Raw genomic sequence first — 20,762 nt, forward strand, 5'->3', positions numbered from 1 at the left:
CCTTGAGCCTGTCATCCACCTCTGAGGTTGTTTACCCTTGAGAACCACTCCTGCCCTTGCTGTATTCAAATGACACCAGGAACTGCTCACATCTGGGCATCACCACTCTGTTAACCCTGCCCAGAAATGCCTGTTTGCAGGCCAACAATGATGATCTGCTACATGCCACATTTCAGTTTGCTTGCCACTGCCATCAGTGCTTTCTGAAACTGTTGAGCATGGCATTTTCCTTTCAGTACAGCCCCTCTCTGCTGGGCTCTCTTATCAAGTCTATCTTATCAGTAGCTCTTCCATTTCTACAATTTGTGCCCCTGCTCATTCTCTTTCCAGCTATTTTTATACTTGAAAAAAAAGTGGTGTTATTATTGGTAGATTTATATACAATATTAAACAATTGCTATCTGTCCTACAAAATAAAAGTATTCTATTCTATGCATTGCAAAACATGGGAGAGTTAAATACGGTGTAACATGCAACACAAATATAATGGATAGCATTAAGAAAGCAAGAAATAAAAATATAGACATAAAAGTTTCATTGTCAGCACTTTAACAGCATATCTATCTCTTAGGGACTACTTGGTGAAATAAACAGCAGAAGTCAGTAATAAACAAATGGATGGTATTGCCAGCTCCAAAGAACATCCATACGTTAAAACCTCCAAAATAATCAAAAAGTATTAAAATAATAGGACTTTAATAAAATGCACAACTCTTTGATCTGTCTCCTGAAACTTAAGTAGAGAACTGGTCACTCCTCAATGAACATCAAGGTAGTAGGAGTTAAAAATCAGTTTTACAGGCACAGTACTCCATGGCAAGTTTTCCAAATCTCAAAATGGGCCTAGGTTGTTTTTTCTCATCACCAGGACCAACTTTTAAATAATTTTATTTAAAAATGAATGCTCATGCTTTCAAATTGCCTGCTGTTCAGCAAGCCTTAAGAATGCACTCAAGATGTTTTTTCTTTCACAGCTATGACAACACAGGGCTGTGATATGCCTGAAGAGGAGCTCTACAGTCACTCAGAGCTGAAACATTCAGAAAAACAGCAATTATTATAAAGCCACCAATGATGGTAAGGTTGCAAGTTTTGAAAATATACATGCAAACATGGAAACTGAGTTTGACATTGGCTTGTTCAAGATGTAGCAGAAGTATGTCACTTCTTAGATCAAAACTATGTCACAGGCCATCTTGTTTGGCATAGCTGATCAAATTTAACCTAGCTATCATTACAGTGACTCCAATAATTATCTGTTGAGTGAATTACATCTATAAGAACTTCGTGGTATTGACCAGAATCCTTTAGGGGAAATAGAAATCTCTATTTCCTTCAGTAGTTTGCAATACATCTTCTAACGACTAGTTCTTCGGATGCCTGCGCTCAAGAATTTGAAAAACTCTTCATGTAACACAGTTTGCTAAAACTGTGAGATACATATTTGCATCAGTAACAAGCAATTCAGTTTTCAAGAGGCAAAACTCTCTAAGACTTTCAGACTAAGCAGTAGAGAGGATGTCTGTTTTTTTGGTGGTGTTTTTGATTGTCTGCTTAGCTCTAACTTTCTTTCTTTATCTCTCTTCTACAGCCTTTAGACAGTCACTGCCCTTTCTCAGTCTTCTGCTTCATCACACCAATTTTTGCTTATATAGCCTCCTATCTATGAATTTTTCCCTTTTCTGCCTCCCAGTTTTAATACCTTGAATTTTCTCAGTGACACAAACAAAAAAACTACCTGGACTTCCTTTCTGCTATTTTAAATCATGCACTTTCAATTCATTCCTCAGCTTTGCATTATATGCTTGAAGTCCATCATAAGTCCTGAGAACAGATTGCCTCCAGTGCCACAGCATGGTAAAAAGTACCAGGCTTCACCACCATTAAGGTTTGATTGATAAAATCACTAGAAAGTGGTGACCATTTTAAGTAAAAACTGCTTGTAGCTAAATTTCACTGAAAAAAACCTCCAAAGAATAGTTGCCATTAAGGAAAGAGAAATTTGTAATTATAGTCAGATAATGGGACACAGAAAATATGAAAAGAAAAATAAATAAGAAATCAGATAAAAAATTAATTCTATATCCCATTAAATTTCTACTGAAGAAGTTGGCATACCTGAATGCAAAACCTAACAAAACATGTGGCAGGATAGACCACAGTGGTGCTTTAGGAATGTTTCCCTTCTTTTGCCAAAAGAAAAATGAAAGATCAGCAATTGCTTCCACAATACTGCTTCATGACCAAATGAGATATGCCTTGTCAATCAGACATTTGAAATGCACACTAATTAGTGTACCAGTATGATATGTTTATATTAATCTGAAATTGCTCAGATGAAGTATGTGGGGAAAATATTTGAACTCATTAAAATCACAAGCTAAACCAATCTAAAGAATGAAAACTCCCTACAGAGGTACAGGAAAAGAGCAAGGGACTTGAAAAACTGCTGTGTTAAGTCTTGGCATATTTGAAAAAGCCAGATAATATACTTACGTAGGATTGTAACCACTTTGGTATCTGCTGGGTAACAAATCTCCCACTGGATATGAATAGAGAGACACAAAAGACAAATCCAATCTAAAAGGTATTCTATGGTGCTGGAGATGCCATTGTAAACATAGTTTTCTTTTTTTTTTTTTTCTTTTTCTTTTAATTTCTATTTCTTTTTTTTTATCAAGGTACATGATCAGTTGCCACATACCACAGTACTGTTGTCCTTTTGCCACAGTATAGTGACAAATCTGGTATACAGCTTTTTTATTAGATATTCTCACACAACAGATTTCACCCCTTTTCCACAAAATATTCCAGAGTCTCATTCAGTTTTCCATAAAATACTCTAGAAATTATAGAATCAATATTTTAGAATGAATGTGAGGAAAAATATCTTCATAAGCACAGAAATAGACAGTTCCTGAAGTCAAACTATGCCAGGCCTCACAGCTGACACAAATCACTATGTCTCCATCGAAATCTCAAGCTTCCAGGTGACTAGCCTACCCTAAGAACTGTACAATACTACAGAGACAATTTAAAAGTGACAGATTACATAAGTTAAAGAAGGTGTTCTAGAATTTTTTTTATATAATATGGCTATCTTTCATTTTTTTTAATTCAAGACTTTAAAGGTGAATAAATTCAGCTTAACAAAGGTATAGCAGTTTGCTCTCCTATTTTTATAAGAATAATAACTATGTCAGATAATCCTACAGTGAGGGAAATTGTAGCAAACAAGGGATACCAATCACACAGGAACAAGAAAGAAAAGGGGATTTTTCTTTTCAATAGTCCATTAATAGCTCTAATTTTGTCATCAATTTATTAATTTCAGTGCCTGGCAAACACTGGATTTGCTAATGTTTTTCTCTGTTTATTCAGGCAATGCCAAATGATGCTTTAATCCAGTTCCGCTATCCCCTTATCGAAACCAATCAGTCAACAGCATCCCTCTTCCCCAGAAAATGAAATTCCTCTGACATTTAGGAAAGGGATGAGCAGAAATTTATGTGTCCAGTATTATCTTTTGCTCTCAGCTCAGATAAAATCTTTGCACAAATTACTTGGGTTCAAGTAACACAACAACTACCCCACCACACAACGGCAAAACATTTTTCTTTCCTTTTTAAGAACCCTGTGGAAAATTGCATGACTAAAACCAATGATGAACATAGTTTTAAACTTCAAACTGAAGCAAGATGAGGGAATTCTAGCTACATACTGGCCCAAGCAAACTTCATTGGTATCTATTTGCAAACATGATATGATACAATCTTTATCTATGTGATTTTTATGAGTTTTTTTTTTTTTTCTTAGAAGAATGTCCTGTTTGGAGCACTGAATGGGTACATTTGGGATCAAACTAATGCTGCACATCTGGAATTTCCTAATTTCTAGGTGCTTGACTTTGCAGGCTCAATACAACTTTTTCATTTGGAAGTCTTAAATATATAATTATTCAGATGGCTTAAATGTGCTTTTTGCTTACAGAGTCTTTTTTTCTGTTTACATATCATACTCTAGCCTAAATAAATGCTAAGACAAAGGCCAAGCTGGCTGGTAGCCCAGAGTGTAGTTGTTACCAAATTGACAGGGACCACCTTAAATTCATTGAACTGTCTAAATATCGTACTTGTGTTATAACTATATTTTAAGAGCCTGTCTTTACTGAAAGAAAAATGGAGCAGCTTTAGGACAGCATAAACAAGTTGTTGGATGAAATGAGAACTGAATGTCAAAGTACGGTCTGACTTACCCCAGCTCTCCATTACTGTAAAACACCAAACACTTAAGGGCAGGAAGTATCCTCATGTTACCATGTAAATAACTAATAGGCTTAGTTCATGTTAACAACTAACTTAGGAACTTCCAATAAAAAACCAACCAAACACAAATATGACTAAGATTGTCTGGAGCTTTTCCCCAAAAGTAATTAATTCTTCTAATTCTTAAGGTGACTTTCCTTTTTTTCTTAGAGAATCTTGCATAGAGTCTGATAAAATGTATGGTAAATGTGAACACAGTAAAATTTAAAGATGGCCTGTAAAGGTGAGTAAACTTGGTATTTTTTTTAAATCTACTGAAAATATGAAAGGTACAAGGTTTGGTTTAATGTTTTCTTCTATGTGTCTTTTTGCTTTTAAAACCTTCAGAATATCAAAGTCTTGTCTTCCTTTTATACATAAGAGTGTTGGTGGACAAGACAACTAGAATGGAAGTCTCCCTCAGTTACCATCTGAAGCAGAAGGGTGACAAACTATTAACATTGAGCCTTTTTCTTTTCTTTTGGCTTTTTGCCAGAATCTTGAATTAAATGTTTTAGCCACAGCCAAACAAAATGGGAGTTAAACACAGTCTGATTAAAAATGCCTTTCCCCTCTCAAATGCCAGTTTCTTGTGACAGATGATGGCTAGAGATGATGGCTTCATTTCTCTGCTTTTCCAACTACTTACAAATTTCTGGCAAAAATAAGATAGACAAGACCTGATACATACATAAAAACAAACAAAACCTTTGCAGAAACCTTACATCTGACTTTAAAACTAAAGCAAGTTCTTCAGGCGTTCCTAGCATGTCTTAAAAATATGGAAAAGGCAATATAGTTTTGTCTCCTTTTCATGTCACTCTTTAGATCTAATCAGGATTTTACTAGGGCAAGATAGGCAAATCCCAGTGACAAGAGCATGCCATATGAAAAGCACAAGATGTGTCGAAATTTAAAATTCACTAACGCTGACATTCTGGCCTTACCAGATATTAATAAAATTACAAGAGTGTGGGGTGAAGGTATTATACCTGGTCATGGCTGGCTTCAATGGAGCTTCCGATACCTTGGAAAGTCATCTGCACAGGAGACAGTGTCAAACAGGTCATACACTCTTTGCCATTTTGTCTATCACTGTAGTGTACCTATAACAGAATAACATACGTAATCTGCTAAACACCAGGTTTGTACAAGGGAGTCATGCTAAAATACTGTCCCTTTTCAACAAGTTTGCAAGAAGAATTCCAGACATTTACATTGAATTCATCTTTAATATAAAACAAGGAGTGTGTAAAATAGTCTAGATAGTCACATGCTGAACTGGTGCCAAATTTTCCGTGATATGTCTGTTGGATAGTTTTTGAAGTGCTGTGTTCTTCAGATTCTGAGACCTTCCAGACTGAATTCAATATATCTATATAAGAATCTAGTTTGAAGTTATAGTTTCCCACCTACACGGCATTTTTAACAGCATATTGTAACTCAGTTATAAAACACCCATGTAAATCATTAAACCTCCTAAAACTCGGCAATAATAGTTTAACTTTTTCAATTGTAATTCTATTTCTACTAAAATCCACTAACTCCTTTGACATGGCTAATATGGTATATTTCAAGTAAATTGAAAGGATAAAATGGAGAAGAATTCACATTCTTCTTGAGGTGTCTAAGCTATCCTTTTCTACGAGTAACTCATTCGCTATTGGGGTCAAGTTGTGCATGCTGAACCTGAATCTTTCATGAAATACAGAGGAAGATAGTTCTTCTACTCGAATTATTCTCCTTGCTTTCAGGTTCTTCAGATGGTTCTTAAATCCCCTAAAGAAAGGATGGATTTTAATATGATGGGGGAAAATGAAATTAAAGGTTGCCAGTGTTTCATTATTAAGAACAGGTTGCCACTCATGCTGAATTGTGGAAGTATTGCAGTTTTTTGCATAGCTCCTGACTTCTAGACAGGCAGATCCAGCACTTTCTTCTACAGAAGAGGTCGAATTTAGTTTATGGTGGTTATTTACATTGACTATGTGACCCCTGTCAGAACTGGAAACAGAGATCAGCTCTGCTGGAGGCAGACCTTTTATGCTAGTATCTATTTACAGCTGTATGGCTCTCAGGCAGAAGCTACATGGTAAAGCCTCACCTTGACATTTAGGCTACAGAATACACTATTATTTCTGAAAACAATTAGGAACCATATTAGGTTTATTCCTGTTGAAACAGTTTAGTGACACGCATGACAATTGTACACCATGTGTATTAAACCCCCCGTGTCTAACTCTTCTCTGCCACAGGTGCAAATTGGGAATACTTCAAAAGAAGTAAAAGCAGAGCAAAACTGGCTGAGTGAGAGGAAAACCAAGTTGGTGCTATGCTTCAGAATTACTTTACTGACACCATATTAAACCAGTTTTGCTGTGGCCACAAGTAAGATACAGCAAAAGTCTTGTACTGTGTACAGAAATAGTGATTTCATTCAGCCCTTCTTAAAGCTTTCTGGATTACTCCTGTCTCTCTTCCTCTCAACCCCCACAGTATGTACCTACTAAATTGCTTGTGGCTCTCTGCCAGAAAAGCCATACTACTTACTTAGAAACCACAAGAGGCCCCTTCACATATACAATGGTTTAACTTTGATTAATTGAAAGAGGTATGAAGGTATGAAATTTGGCTGGCAAATATAAACTGAAGTTCTTTAAATGTCAGGGACTACTGTTATGACAAAGGCTTATCAAGCTTCCACAACTAGTTGCAAGCTAGATACTCTGCTGAGTATGTGTTGTGGGAATGCAGTGTGGAGAAATGGGGCAGCAAAGGCCAAAAGGATGATTGTGTACTGCAAATACGACACCACAAAAGTGGCAAAATCTGGTGACCAAGAAAAGCACATATGCAGAAATGGGAAAATGGTACTTTCCGAACTGTATAGCACATTTGTAGGCTTATTTTTAATGAGAATGATATGAATAAAGTTACAATTTACTAATGTCCACTGGAATAAAGCAAGGCTAAGAAGCTGAAAGAACAGGAGATATCCAGAGGAAAAGTCATTAGTATTACATGACACTACATTATCTGCAATAGTAGATTTGACTCACACCCAGTTTGGAGTCCCACACTGAAACTGCAATAAACTCAGAATTTTGGTATCTTTCTAGGCTTAGCTTTTCTAAAGGGACTTCATGCTGCACTTTTGGCCTCATCTCAATGTATCAAGACCATCACTTTGTAGTTTCTTAGACAACAGTCCTCTAATTATCTCTTGTTCTGGTGAAGCAATCCAGTTGAACCAAAATAAACACTTTCTATGTTAATAATATGAATAGTGACATAAAAAACAAAAGACTGGACTCTGAATGGGAACAGAATAAAACTTTGTCCTTTCATCAAAACTCTCCAGTCTACAGATTTGTGCAGTCAGCAGAAACATTCAGACTTTTTCTACATTTGGCATGTGCATGTGCCATTTCCCAGTAATTCTATTTTGTTATTTATCAGTCCAGCTGTTACAGTCTCAAACTGTGTTATTCCCTTCTTCTTAAAGTTTGATCTATGATCCAAAGCTTGGGTTTTTCCTTTGGTCAACTAAGAGTGCTAGGTATTTACCTAATTGAGAGAAATGTCCAAAATAGGCACTCACAAAGAAATAGTAGTAGAGAAATAATTATCAAATAGCCTGAACAGCAGCAGATACTTACAGGTTTTTAGTCAGCAGTATGTTGCAAATATTTCAGTTTATATGTCCATGCTATTATGACTAAGTGTAGGCGGAATCTGAACAACCATAAAACTAGTTTAAGAATATCAAGTCCTCTAAGGCAGAGGAACAAGAGAGCACAGCAAATACTTGCATCAGTGTACCTGTGATCAAGGAGTGCTGACTGTAGGTTGGCCATATGCTCTGATGGTGATTACATAGTTATTACTGAGATTCATGATGACAATAATAGTACTATTCTAAGTTCCTCAGTGCCTTAAGAGTCAGGAGGGTTTAACTAAAGCTCATCTGGCCACAACTCTGTTAGGCAGGTAAGGACGCCTTGTGGATAGACATTAAATGACTTGTCCAAATTTACTAGGCACTGACTGGAGTGAATGGCAGGGCTAGGACTAAAACCCATCATTAAGGCCTCTGGCCTAACCACAATTGGTCATTTTCTATTTCCATATATTATAGAGGTAAAAACATAACAGTTATGAAAATAATTCCTATCTATGTCCAGGACCTAATTTTCTGGCTTCAGTTTTTTTTATAATTAAGGGACACTCACAGATTAGCTCAGTGCATTTTAAGGATTAAACAGCAATGAAATTTCACTCATTAAAATTCAGAGTGTTTTATTTAGATAACATATAAGCAGAGATTTGATAGAACAGCATTAGGATCTGGTTAGAAAACAATGGCCAGCATGGTCTGTAATAAGGGTTGTGCAAGTTTCTCAGTAAAATGCAGGACTCCAGCCTCAGACTATTATGAGTGATTTACACGTAATTCTCCTCCAAGGTTTGTCTACACAGCACAAAGCGGTGCCACCCCAACAAGATCCTGGCAATAACTCTAAATGAGCCTGCTCATTTATTGGGAAAAGCATCCAGCACTGCCAGCCTTTCTCCCGGGTAACTACATACACCTAGGATAAATCATGTATACCCGGCTCAGGAATACCAAACACAGCACTCCAGAGTGCTGTGAGGGCAGGGTAAGAATCCTCCTTCAGTAAAATGCAAAGTGCATCCTGGGCATCAAAATAAAGAAATAAATTCTAGAAGTAAATTTTTGTGCAAGCACATGCCATGGATTTACTCATACATATATGCTTTCATGTTCCATATTCACAAGATGGAACTGCATATTCTATTTACAGATTGCTACAGTCAGGAACAAGCTGCATGGTATGAGTGCGTATGGAGGGGTACAACTAAACTGGCATGTGTATATAGAAATGTATGTGAAGATCTAAAACCATTTGACAACTATGCTGAAATTTGGCTCTTGTTTTTAATATTTTAAATTACTGAAGAGATGCAAATATTTTCATAGGCATTTACAGCTGCACATAAAGGAAGATATAAGATGAATGTTTACAATGTTACAACTGAACATGGAATGGCATAGCCAGAATTCTTAACTTTGCATGTTATTTTATAAAGGAAAGACTAAATTACACTGCATAAATCTTCATAGAAATTACATTTAAGGTTACTTCTATCATAATGCTGCTACAAAAGCAGGAAATTTCCCGTATTGTTCATATTTATATAAAGATGTCTCTTCTGTCTACCTTTACTATAATATACTTTCCTACTTGAAAGTGTTCTGGTAGAAGCTGCAAAAAATATTGGAAGATTAATCTTGCAATAAGTTACTTTAAACCATTAGATCAATATGTAGTTTCAGATGATAGCCTCAGTCAATCTGCATAAATTATTCTGTAAATACAATGTCCCTAACTTCAAAAGCTGCCTTTAACAGGCACTTCTGAACTTGAACATCTGTCCTTCTGCATGAACAAGGGCTATGGTTTACCGAGTCACAGTTGAGGAAGGTGAGAGACCTGTTGTACATACCTAGTACTTAAGCTTAAGTATTATATACCAAAGTACTGTTAGAAACAAGCTAACTGCATTAATAAGAGTCTGAGGGCAGCAAAAATAAAGGTTACTATTTTCACACACTGCTGCTTAGATATTCACAGTTTGAAACACAACTTCTGTCGGGACAAACACTTTCTTTCCTGAACATTTAATAACTTACAAAAATAATACAAATTACCAAAAGAAAGAATTCATCTGTGACACCAGAGTTCAAGTTTCCAAACCAAAAACTATTCTGAGTCAAAGCATCAGCAGGAGCCTTAGAATGCTAGACAGAAATAAACTAGGTAATAAAATGCCATTATGTTCAGCAGTGCACAAATCTTTTGGATTGACAAGCCTGGATTACTTTGTTAGAACAAAGGATGGTATTCCTTTAAATCTGCTCCTTAAAGGGAGAGCACCCAATTTAGTCCTGAATTTACGGAATAGTTTGCAAGATTTTATATAGGCTGCTCTGGATTTACAGTCACAAGAAAACTAGAATGAGTTTAGAGATCAGATACTAAAATAGTAATTTTGATTTGGACAAGAGTCGCATGAAACAATTTGCTTCCTTTAGCATCCTGGTGAAAAGCTGTCTTTTCCATATTGGTCTTTACTCTTTTTTTTAAAAGTTGTTCACCTACTATTAGTCATGTTAACTACTCAAGAAAAAAATGAAACAATCCTGTTTGTGCTTCAAGTCTGTCTCATGAATATTTAATGGTGAAGAAATACTTCTGGCACAGAAATAAATTTAATATACTTGCTCATTTCAACTATTTTCTCAAAGCCAATTTTAGGAACTTTCACCATATAGTATTCTTGTACTTAAAAGCATGAATCCTCGTATTATCCACGGAGCTTCCCTAAGAAATAATAGATCAGTCTTTTAAGACACAGAGCAGTATAAGAGAGATTCCAAATGCCACTTTTCATTCTTACTACCTGCTTTACAATCCCCTTTCTTTTTCTTTTCTTTTCTTTTTCTTTTTTTCTTCTTTTTCTTTTTCTTTTTTTTTTTTCTTTTTCTTTTTCTTTTCTGTGTGTAAGTCGAACAAGAGTACAGTAAAAGAAAAAAAATAAAATTGGGGGGAAGTCTCTTACGAAAAGTAGGAACATAGACACAAAACCTAAGACCAAGCTGAAAAAAAAAGAATTGTCCCAGATGAAATAATAAGACATACAATAATAATAATAATAATAAAAAAATTAAAAATCAGAAAAAAAGCATTGAATCAAACTGTTTCCTGCAATGCTGGAGTTCCTTGATGTAGTGCAATTACTAAATATAGTATTTTACTAATCTCAGCAGGGCGCTGGCTAACTGCATGCCCGTCAGATGTTTTTAACGGCCACCCCCTGTGGAACAAATCTAAGGAGCGCATGAAAAACACCCACATTTAAAAAAGCCCCCTTGCTAGATCATTAAGGAAAGATAAAGGCCTGTACATTCGGATGTGATATATAACACAATCATTGTGTCAAGAAAACATATGTTTGATTAGTGCACCTCAGGTTCATTAATCGCTGTGTCTGCTTCACAGCAGTGGGCAGAGTTTCCGCTGTAGCTACTGCACCAAAGGGTAAAGACACTTGGTAGCTTGAAGACTGACACTTCAGCAGTAAATCTTGAGCTATTCCAACATGCCTCTCTTACACAGTTTGAAAAGCAGCTGTATTGTAGCCTTAAATCTTCATTAAAATACAGTCCTAGGGTTTAGACTAAGAAACAAACCATTACTGCACCATAAATAGAGAACAACAAGCAGACTAAAGGCATCATCACAGGTTACTGTGGCAATATTTTATGTTTCTGACTACAGCAAGGCAGACACTTGACATCTATAAAAACAAGCAAAGTACAAATAAGAGCAAAAAAACTTACTTGATACAGTTCCCAAAAGGAACATATAAAATATCTGCTAAATGCAAAGCAAGTTTATCATCTGAGCCAAAGAAGCTTGTATGTCCTTTTTTTTCACGCTACTTCGATATCCCCTGAATTCAGAGCTCCTGTTCCAGAGATTCTGGAGATCTGGAAGGTCTGGCCATGTATTATGCTCAGTCAAGCAAGGGAGATCCAAGTCCATCCTACCTCTGGGTGTGATGTTTGGTTTCACTAAAGAGGAACTCATCTAACACCACTGCCATCATAGCAGCATAGAGATAATCAGTACAGTAAGGTGCTTACTGTTCTCCTCCCATCTGTTAAATCTTAACCCAGGTATGTATTTATAAAGACAGTGTCCCTTGGGAGCACAAGCAAACTGAGCAACCATATTTACAATGGTTGGCGTTGAGAGATGCAAAGAGACTTTTGCAAACCTATCAGTTTGTCTGATAGGGAAGTTGAAATCAGGTGATGGGACATGACTTTCTATTTAAAAAAAAACCAGGCTTACATTGAAAACTACCTGGCTCCCCTGTTCATTTCCTCTGTTCTATAACAAAGATAAATATTTTTTTGTTGACATGGGAGAGAGTAGCTTAACTACAGTGAGCTTAAACACTGAATACAACCCTCCCCCTAAGTGAAAAAGAAAATCATGATAAAAATTAATAAATTATTTATTCAGAAATTAACATACTGCAAAGAGCTACAGAATAATGTAAGCTACAGCTGACATGGTTTTTGCAGAAACAACTTGTCTGCCATGCATCTATAACTATTCAGGTAAAGACTGTATTTCCAGGAGAGAAGTTTCAATTAATTTTATAATTCACAGTCAAAGGAAACACGAAAAAAACTGGCAACCCTGGGATCTCCTGTTTTCACCCTATGGCCTAAAAAGTAGGAGGGAAGTGATAGAGTCTGTGTTCTGCTAATAACATACACAGAGGACAAGCATGGTATGGAGCATTTGTGGAGGAGCCTGTGTCTTGAGCATCAACCTGAACAACTGATTGAGAGAGGAACTTGGTTAGTTTGGAGAGAGAAAATTGCTTTGGTTCAAAATAACTTTCTAGCAACAGCATGAATGGAAATGTTCTCAGGAACACACTTTTTCAGGATGAAGGCTGTCACTGAAGTGAAAAGTGAAGCAAGCATTAATGATTCTCTGTTTACAAACCGCATGTGAAAGCCTTGAATGTTAATGTGTTAATGCTGTGTTAATGAACAGGAATCACTGTGAAACTGTGAATAGAAAATCAGCTGCCTGAGTTTGCTCAGAAGTCTGATGCTGGTACAGACACTGATGTTGTGCATTAACCTAGAAATAGGGCAGTATGCTTAAAGAACCACCTTATAATTAAAACAAGAAACATCCACTTCACTTCTGAAAATTACCCTGCTACCAAAACCTGGCCAGAGAAACCCAATACAGCTTCCAACTCTGAATGAGATTGAATGAGATGACAGCCAAAAAAAACCTTCTCTGAAAGCCTCAGCTTCAATCACGGAGAGGGGAATAAACTGTAACTTGTCTCTTTTCTCCTTCTTCACCTTTTCTTGTTGCTTCTCTTTTTAAGGGTTTTTGCCTGAGAGCTGAGTTCCCTTACTATAATTAAAGCTAAACCCCAGTCTGCTATGAATTCACCACTGCACCTTCACATTTTTGCCAACTGAAACTTCCAGTCTTTCAAAGTTTGGGCTCTATTCCAAGTCTAAGTCCATAGCTAAGTTATCAAGTCACATTAGGATTTACTGAGAAAGATTTTGGCAGAGAACACAGCCCGGTGTGTTTAGTGCTGGCTGCAGTATTTTGAGAGATCCTGATAGCTTTTAAACTTTCTCATACATAAACCCCCTAAATTCTAAAATTGGATATGGAAATATAACTCACATTTTTTCCACAGACTGAGCTACATGCAGGGGTATGTGGGAGGATTTCAAATTATTATTTGCAAGATGCCAAGCAGAAAAGCCAGAATGTTACCAAGGTGACAACCACACAACACCTGGGGACCTACACAACACTATTAACCAGTTATTCTGTTTACCTTCTTCCTTTTTAGAAACTGGAACAAAAAAAGAGACACCTGGCTGTTTCTGGAGACAAGAAGAACAAAACTTCAGCAGTTCTTGAATAAAGGGCCTCTTTGCTTGTAAGAGCAAGAAAGGCAAGGATGGCCAGAACAGAAGAAAGTTAGTTTAGACAGATTTCTGGACAGAAGCCAAGCAGTTGGAGATCTTGTGCTAGATTTGCATTTTGTTTTCCTAATTCTGCATGCTCTCGAGTTAATTCAGAAACACTCTTCCCGGATAGGATAATATGAACTAGATGATCTATAGTCCACAGAAGCATTTCTGAAATAGATGACAACTATAAAACCACTTCTTGTAGAGCTACCCTGAATCACTGCCATCAACTGTGGTACTGCCTATCTTCCCTCAGAAATCAAGTGATTAAGAAGACCCTATAAACCAGAGTGCAGTGAAGTCCAGGTGCTTTGATTTTTACATGAAGGAGAACAAGAAGAATTCTTACTATCACCTTGTTCTGGTTTATCTCTCCCTCTATTTCACATTCCCAACATATTTTCCATCTTTTGGCTAGTCATGTATAAATCAGGGTTTGGAAACCTTGAAGTCCTTTCCTATACAACACAGCCATTTGACAAGTTAATTTTTAGTGCAGCAGGACACCTGTAAGTTTCTGAGAGCCAGGTAAGGACTCTCAACAAACAGGTAGCCCAGAGTTCCATAAATCAGAGATGTCCCTAAAATTGTCAATAAAATCCTCACTGACTTGCTGCCAATTCCTTGGAGGAAACTTCTTTCCCTGTATAACAGAAAATAATAGTTGTCTTGAATAAATGGCTAAGTTTTGTAGGAAATAACCTGATAAAAAGGTGTAGGTTTTCTTCTGAGCACAATGACTGTAAGTTCACAAGGATAAAGGTAGCTCTTCTATTCCCTGACTTGTGCCCAATGTCACACAGCTGTGAAGATGTCACTGAAGAATAAAAAGATGTACCAGATTTGACTGGGATGGAGCTACTTTTGTTCATGGTGCTATGTTTTGGCTTTGTGACCAAAAGTGCATGGGTAACACACTGATATTTTAGCTATTGCTGAGCAGTGCTCACACAGCATCAAGGCCCTTTCTGCTTCTCACATCACCCCACCAGCCAGGAGGCTGTGGATGGGTAAGAAGCTGGGAGCAGACACAGCCAGGATAGCTGACCCAGCTGAACAAAGGAATATCCCATACCATATGGCATCATGCTCAGCACAGAAAGCTGGGGGAAGAAGGCAGAAGGGGAGGGAAGAGACGTTCGGAGAGATGGTGTTTGTCTTCACAAGTCACTCTGGAGCCCTGCTTTCCTGGGGATGGTTGAACACCTTCCTGCCCATGTGAAGCGCTGAATGAATTACTTGTTTTGCTTCACTTGCGTGTGTGACTTTTACTTTCCTTATTAAACTGTCTTTATCTCAAACCTTGACTTTTCACACTTTCACCCTTCTGGTTGTTCTCCATCATCCCACTGGAGGGGAGTAAGAGAGCAGTTGCATGGAGCTGAGCTGCCCACCAGGGTTAACCCATAACAGTCCCTTCTGGCACCTAGTGTGGGGCATGAGGGGTTAGAAATAACAACAGATTTGATCACAGTATGCTATATCAAATTTATATCTCTTTAGCTATTAATTGTCAGGCTCCTGTGCTTGTCATGGGGCTTGCTTGCCTGGTTGTAGATTAGAAGCTATTGCTCGTTACTGGCTGCTTTTTGCTTCTGCTGTTTCCTGTTCTCCTTATCATCCTATTCTGGTCTGCCTGGGAACATACTGACAACAGGAACAAGTTGGCAGATGGCCAGGGCACTGCTGCCATACCTGTGCTGGACAGGCTGGATCTCAAATTCACAGGACTGTGACTGTGGGTAAGTTCATGCTGGAGCAGGTACAACCAGAAAGAGAGGTGGCCACCGAGTAGTCTGTGCCAGAGCAGGTACTCCCTTGCAGGGTCTGTGGCCTATGAGTATTGCCATTCTGGGGCAGCTACATCCTTGGAATGGTGGTCTGTGGAGAAGCCCACACTGGACCATATACTGCCCCACTTGACTGTGGACCTGTGAATAATCCCAAACTGGAGTAAGGCAGGGGGAAGAGCTCATTGCAATGTTAAACCCTATGGTCTGGTCCAAAGGGACAAGGGGTGAAGACTGTAATGGAAATACCTTTAAATTTTTGTAACCTAGGATTTGAGTGGCATTTAACAAAAATTACGGTAGCTGGAACCCCTTGTTGCTAGCCTGGTTAGGAGCAAACCCTATTGCTACAGCCTATTGTTAAATCCTATAACCTGTCCCAGAGGAAGCTGGGGTGGAGACCGTAATGGAAATACCTTTAAATTGTTGTAACCCAGGATCTGGCTTGTGTTTTACAGGAATTACTATAACAGGAACCATCTGAATCAAGAGAAGAAAAGCCTCAAGAGATGTGAAAGTGCAGCACTGACCCAACCTGAGCTGTCTTTGGTGCTCAGCAACTCCACACAGCACACCACCTCTCCTGTCCAGAGTGACCACCATAATGGATCGAATAAACATGGACTAAATGGACTCAATGGACATGTTGTGGACTTTTTAAAGGGATGTTCCACAGACTACAGGGATGATATCTGTGTATATATTACAGGAGAGGAAAGAGTGGGTTGTTAATGAGGGAACACGAGACCTGAGCATGATGTCAATGGCATGGAATAAAGGGTGGAAATTACATTTGTTCTGGCTGGGATGGAGCTAATTTTCTTCATAAAAGCATTTGTAGTGCTAAGGTTTGGATTTGTGACCAAAACACTGTTGATAACACACCAATGTTTTAGCTATTGCTGAGCAGAGCTTCCAAGTCAAGGCCTTTTCTGCTTCTCACACCACCCCACCAGGGAGCAGGCTGGGGGTGCACAAGAAGTTGGGAGGGGACACAGCTGGGACAGCTGACCCCAACTGACCCAAGGGATATCCCATATCTAGGACATCCTGTTCAGTGATAAAAACTGGGGAAAGGTGGAAGGAGTGGTGTCTGGTGCTATGACATCTGTGTTCCCAAGTCACTGTCACATGTGATGGAGCCCTGCTTTCAGGAGATGGCTGATCATCTGCCTGCCCACAGGAAGTAGTGATTGAATTCCTTATTTTTCTTTGCTTGCACACACAGCCTTTGTCTTTATCTCAGCTCTCGAGTTTTATCACTCATGCCCTTTTGATTCTTTCCCTCATCCCACCAGGGGGGAGGGAGTGAGCAGCTGTGTGGTGCTTAAGCTGCCCACTGGAGTTAACCCACAACAAAAGTCTACAGTAATTGGAACATCAGGCAATAGTTTGGTAATTGGTGAAAGTGCAAACCTCCCATCAGAAAAAACCCCCACAGTTTCCAGAAGAGACAGAAACTGAGATAATGAGGACTTTGTCAATCATTTCTAAAGGTGTTTATACTCCCAATGCTGTTGAGATTATTGTACTGGTCATTGAGCATGGCACAGTACAAACATACAGGAGGATAACACCCTCTGCTAAAGGCCAGGTTTCAATACTTTTGGTGATGACAGAGCACAACACCATTCTGCACATCATTTTACAGAAACTGAACAATGAGTGGGCACAGTGCTAGTACACCTGATCAAGACCCAAGGCACTGGGACAGGAAACAAAAGCCTGGATCCACAGCTTGTTTTACAGAAGTAAGTATTGATAATACATGGTAGCAGAGTCATCCAAGCTATTTCAAGGGAGTTAAAGAGTAAGAACTCATTATATTTTTCAATATAAATGTCATTATTTCTCTCTGCCCCTTGAGCATTAATACTAAGGTGAGTCAGCTGATCACAGTTCCCTCTAGGCCTGACTGTACCCTACAGTTTCAGAACAATTTCACTAATATTTGCAGTCTGGTCAATCCTGCTGGAAAATAAGTCTCCGATGGCTTGGGGGAGGTGGGGTTAGATGCACAATTATACACATAGAATTATTGGGGGGCTTGACTCCAAATGTGGATGAAGCACTATTTTCTTTAACAGCCTTATTTCAAAAGTGTTCTCTAACACTATTCTACAAACAGCTTCACTTTCTAATATCCTCATTTTTCCTGATTTTTGGGGATAGGATCTTCAAAGAACCATTTATCTAAAAACATTTTGCTGACATAGCTTTCAAATCTGTACAACATTAATGATGCCAGGAAGCCTGATGTTGTAATTTCAAAGGTTTCCCTTAATTATTGTTTGTTTTTTTCTAATTTGAATGAGTGATGCGACTTTTGTACTCTCTAGAACCAGCCCATTTTCCACAATTACAATCTTAGCCCAACAGTGGCCATAAACTGTCTGCAGCTGACACATTCAAGGACAGAACAGTATCACTTGGTGATACAAAAAGTACCACTTTTTGGATGATTTTACAGCTTTAAATGAGGTGCTATTAGCATCCACAGCACCTACGTCAATTTTTAAAAATGTTATTTAGGTGCCTTTTAAAATTTGACCTGCTCAGAGAAATTGTCCATTATGCACAGATCGATCAAAACTATAACTCTTTTCTTTGAAATTCTCTGAGGGTTGAATTTCCCTGAAATTCTCCTCACGTACGTCAGAAGTTAGATCCAAGCACTCCCAAATTTAACCTTCACGAAGTGTTTAGTTTTGTTTAAAGCCATGCAGTGAAAGGTTTGAATTCAGTGTCAACCCTAATACAAGTGTAGAAATTTAGTTTCAGCCTTCCCCTGCCAACAATTCAAACCCATGCCCTGAAATGTATGAGCCACAAGTAAACCTGACTCTAGAGCATCCAGCAGGGCCTCTCCTGTGCATGCAGTCACTCAGAAACATGTGCCATAGGGGAAATAAGAAACATTTGGAAATGCCGAACAATAAAATATTAAGTCTATCAATTTCTAAAATGGAACAGTTTAACCACTAAACAAGTGTGGAGGGGAAAAAAATAATTGTGTAACCACTGCAGTCAAAGGAATATATCACATAGAAACTATATCCTGTGTGAGGTTTTGCTATGTGGCCACTACAGAAAAAAAGTAAAGATCTCCAAGCCCTGCAAAAGGAACAAGGCAAATATGGCTGCGCTGGGACAGACTGTGGGCACTCAATCATGGCTTTTTATATTTTACAATCTTTGCTTCATGGAAGCTCCCAGTGGAATCTCCTACTGGACTACCTGCTAGTTACATTTTGCCTAAGTAAAAAGCGGAGGTTCAAGTTATTCATGTGCAAACAGCTTCTCTAAATGTTTCCATTTAAACAAACTCTCAGAATAATTTACTGCACTTAAACAGTCAGCAGAAACAACTGAAACTTTCCCAATCTGATTACAAAACAACGGCCAAAATACCACACAGTCATTTAAAAGTAACAGTTTTACCAAAACTAAATTTTCCTTTAAACCATTTCCAGTCAAAATCTGCAAAACAATTAACTTGTAGACCATATTCATTAATATGAAGCAAGCAATAAAAATGCTTTATTCAGAGTTTGTAAAGGCTTGCTTTAAGTATTTGTGTTTAATTATCACTGGTAATTTGAGGCCTGAGCTTTGAAGGTACCCAAGCTAAACACCTGTTTTTCAGTGACACTGAGCTGCTGCTTATCAATTACAAATACCTTTAGAATAATTAACCATAAAGAATAAAAATGCAATTTTTTAGTACTTAACTATATATTGGTCCCAGTAACTCTTAATATTCAGGGCTTACAATAGAACATGGCTGAGATCATACACAAACAGTTCAGAAGAATTAAGTAACCACATTTTAGAGATGTGTCTCCTGCAGCTAAAGTAATTCAAGAAAACCATTCAAATAAGCAAATAACATTGTTTACATTTACAAATGAAACATCATATGAGTATTTATTGATTTTTTTAAAAAATTCAAAAAATACATTGTAACAGAACAGAATGTATACGTTCTTCAATGAAAGACAAAACTACGGTTATCATCTGGACCAGAATACAAATACATGCTAACAATTTAAAAATCATTTTGGGTCATTCAGGAAACATGAAACAAGCTAGCTGTTTGCAAATGCAGTAGTTATCTATTTAGTAAATAAGCCTGAGAAAGTTAGCCTGTAAAGAAATTGGGTTTTGAACTCTTAAACACAAAGAGCTTTCTAGGCTGAAATGGTGAAGAGACCTGTGTTGTGCACCCGACAGGCCACTGAGCCATTTCCCACAGAGGTTCTATTCACTGCACCACCTCAGCTCAGCCACCCATCAGCAGCAGTTTCACATCAATAATCAGGCTTATTCAAGCAAGGTGTTAAAAATACGCTAAGATGATGTAAAACCATCAGTTACATACACAGTGGATAGATGTTAATAATTGAGATTCTGTACCAAATTCCTTGGTTTGTATTAGGGCCAAGTAAAAAGTAGTAGTCTAGTTCATGGATAAAACAGGTTATACTTTTTGGCTCAAGGTAAGACCCTTTAAACAATTTCTACATAAGCATCTAGAATCAAAGCATGAAAAAAACCAGGACAAACACAACTAATCATTTTACAATAACCACATACTGTAGGCAAGTAGGAACCAAAACAGTAACATAAATTGTGCATCCGTTCTATGAAAATAAAGCGTTACTAGTAGACACAAGCAATCTGACAAGATGTGAAAGTGAGCAGTGAGAACTTCAAGGATTGAATTCCTTTCCATAAGAATTCTACTGCAGGCAGATAACAAATGGAACTCAGGAAAACTGAATTCCTATTAGCAGCTTAACTCTACTACAGTGAGGCTGAGGCTTTTATCATTTGTTTCATTAAAAGACATTCAAACTAATGAAGCAAAAATGACATTTCAAAAATGAAGACCAAAAGAAAGCTGAATGTATATTTTAGACAGAAACAGTCTTAGGTTAAATCCACAACTGATGATATCTGATGTAAGCAAACGTAATTTAACTATGCTGCTTATACCAACAGAACATCTGACACTATTCCTTGAATCCTAGCAGCCTCTTTTAA

The 20,762-nt window shown here is 37.8% G+C and overlaps 1 protein-coding gene across 3 annotated transcripts in view; it reads right to left on the bottom strand.

Moving 5' to 3' along the window:
• Positions 1-20,762, bottom strand: part of STAU2 (staufen double-stranded RNA binding protein 2) — a 171,275-nt gene that overhangs the window by 57,088 nt on the left and 93,425 nt on the right. For 2 of the 3 annotated variants that reach the window (XM_027892286.1, XM_027892288.1), the window contains one exon: positions 5,297-5,410. The exons of the other annotated variant lie outside the window; for it this stretch is intronic. In XM_027892286.1, the coding sequence (XP_027748087.1) occupies positions 5,297-5,410 (114 nt within the window). The remainder of the gene's footprint in view (positions 1-5,296; positions 5,411-20,762) is intronic. 3 annotated transcript variants of the gene reach the window in all.

The sequence above is a fragment of the Empidonax traillii genome, unplaced genomic scaffold (genome assembly GCF_003031625.1).
Source record: "Empidonax traillii isolate 1590-97213 ecotype Southwest subspecies unplaced genomic scaffold, ASM303162v1 scaffold344:size748272, whole genome shotgun sequence".
Classification (NCBI taxonomy): domain Eukaryota; kingdom Metazoa; phylum Chordata; class Aves; order Passeriformes; family Tyrannidae; genus Empidonax; species Empidonax traillii.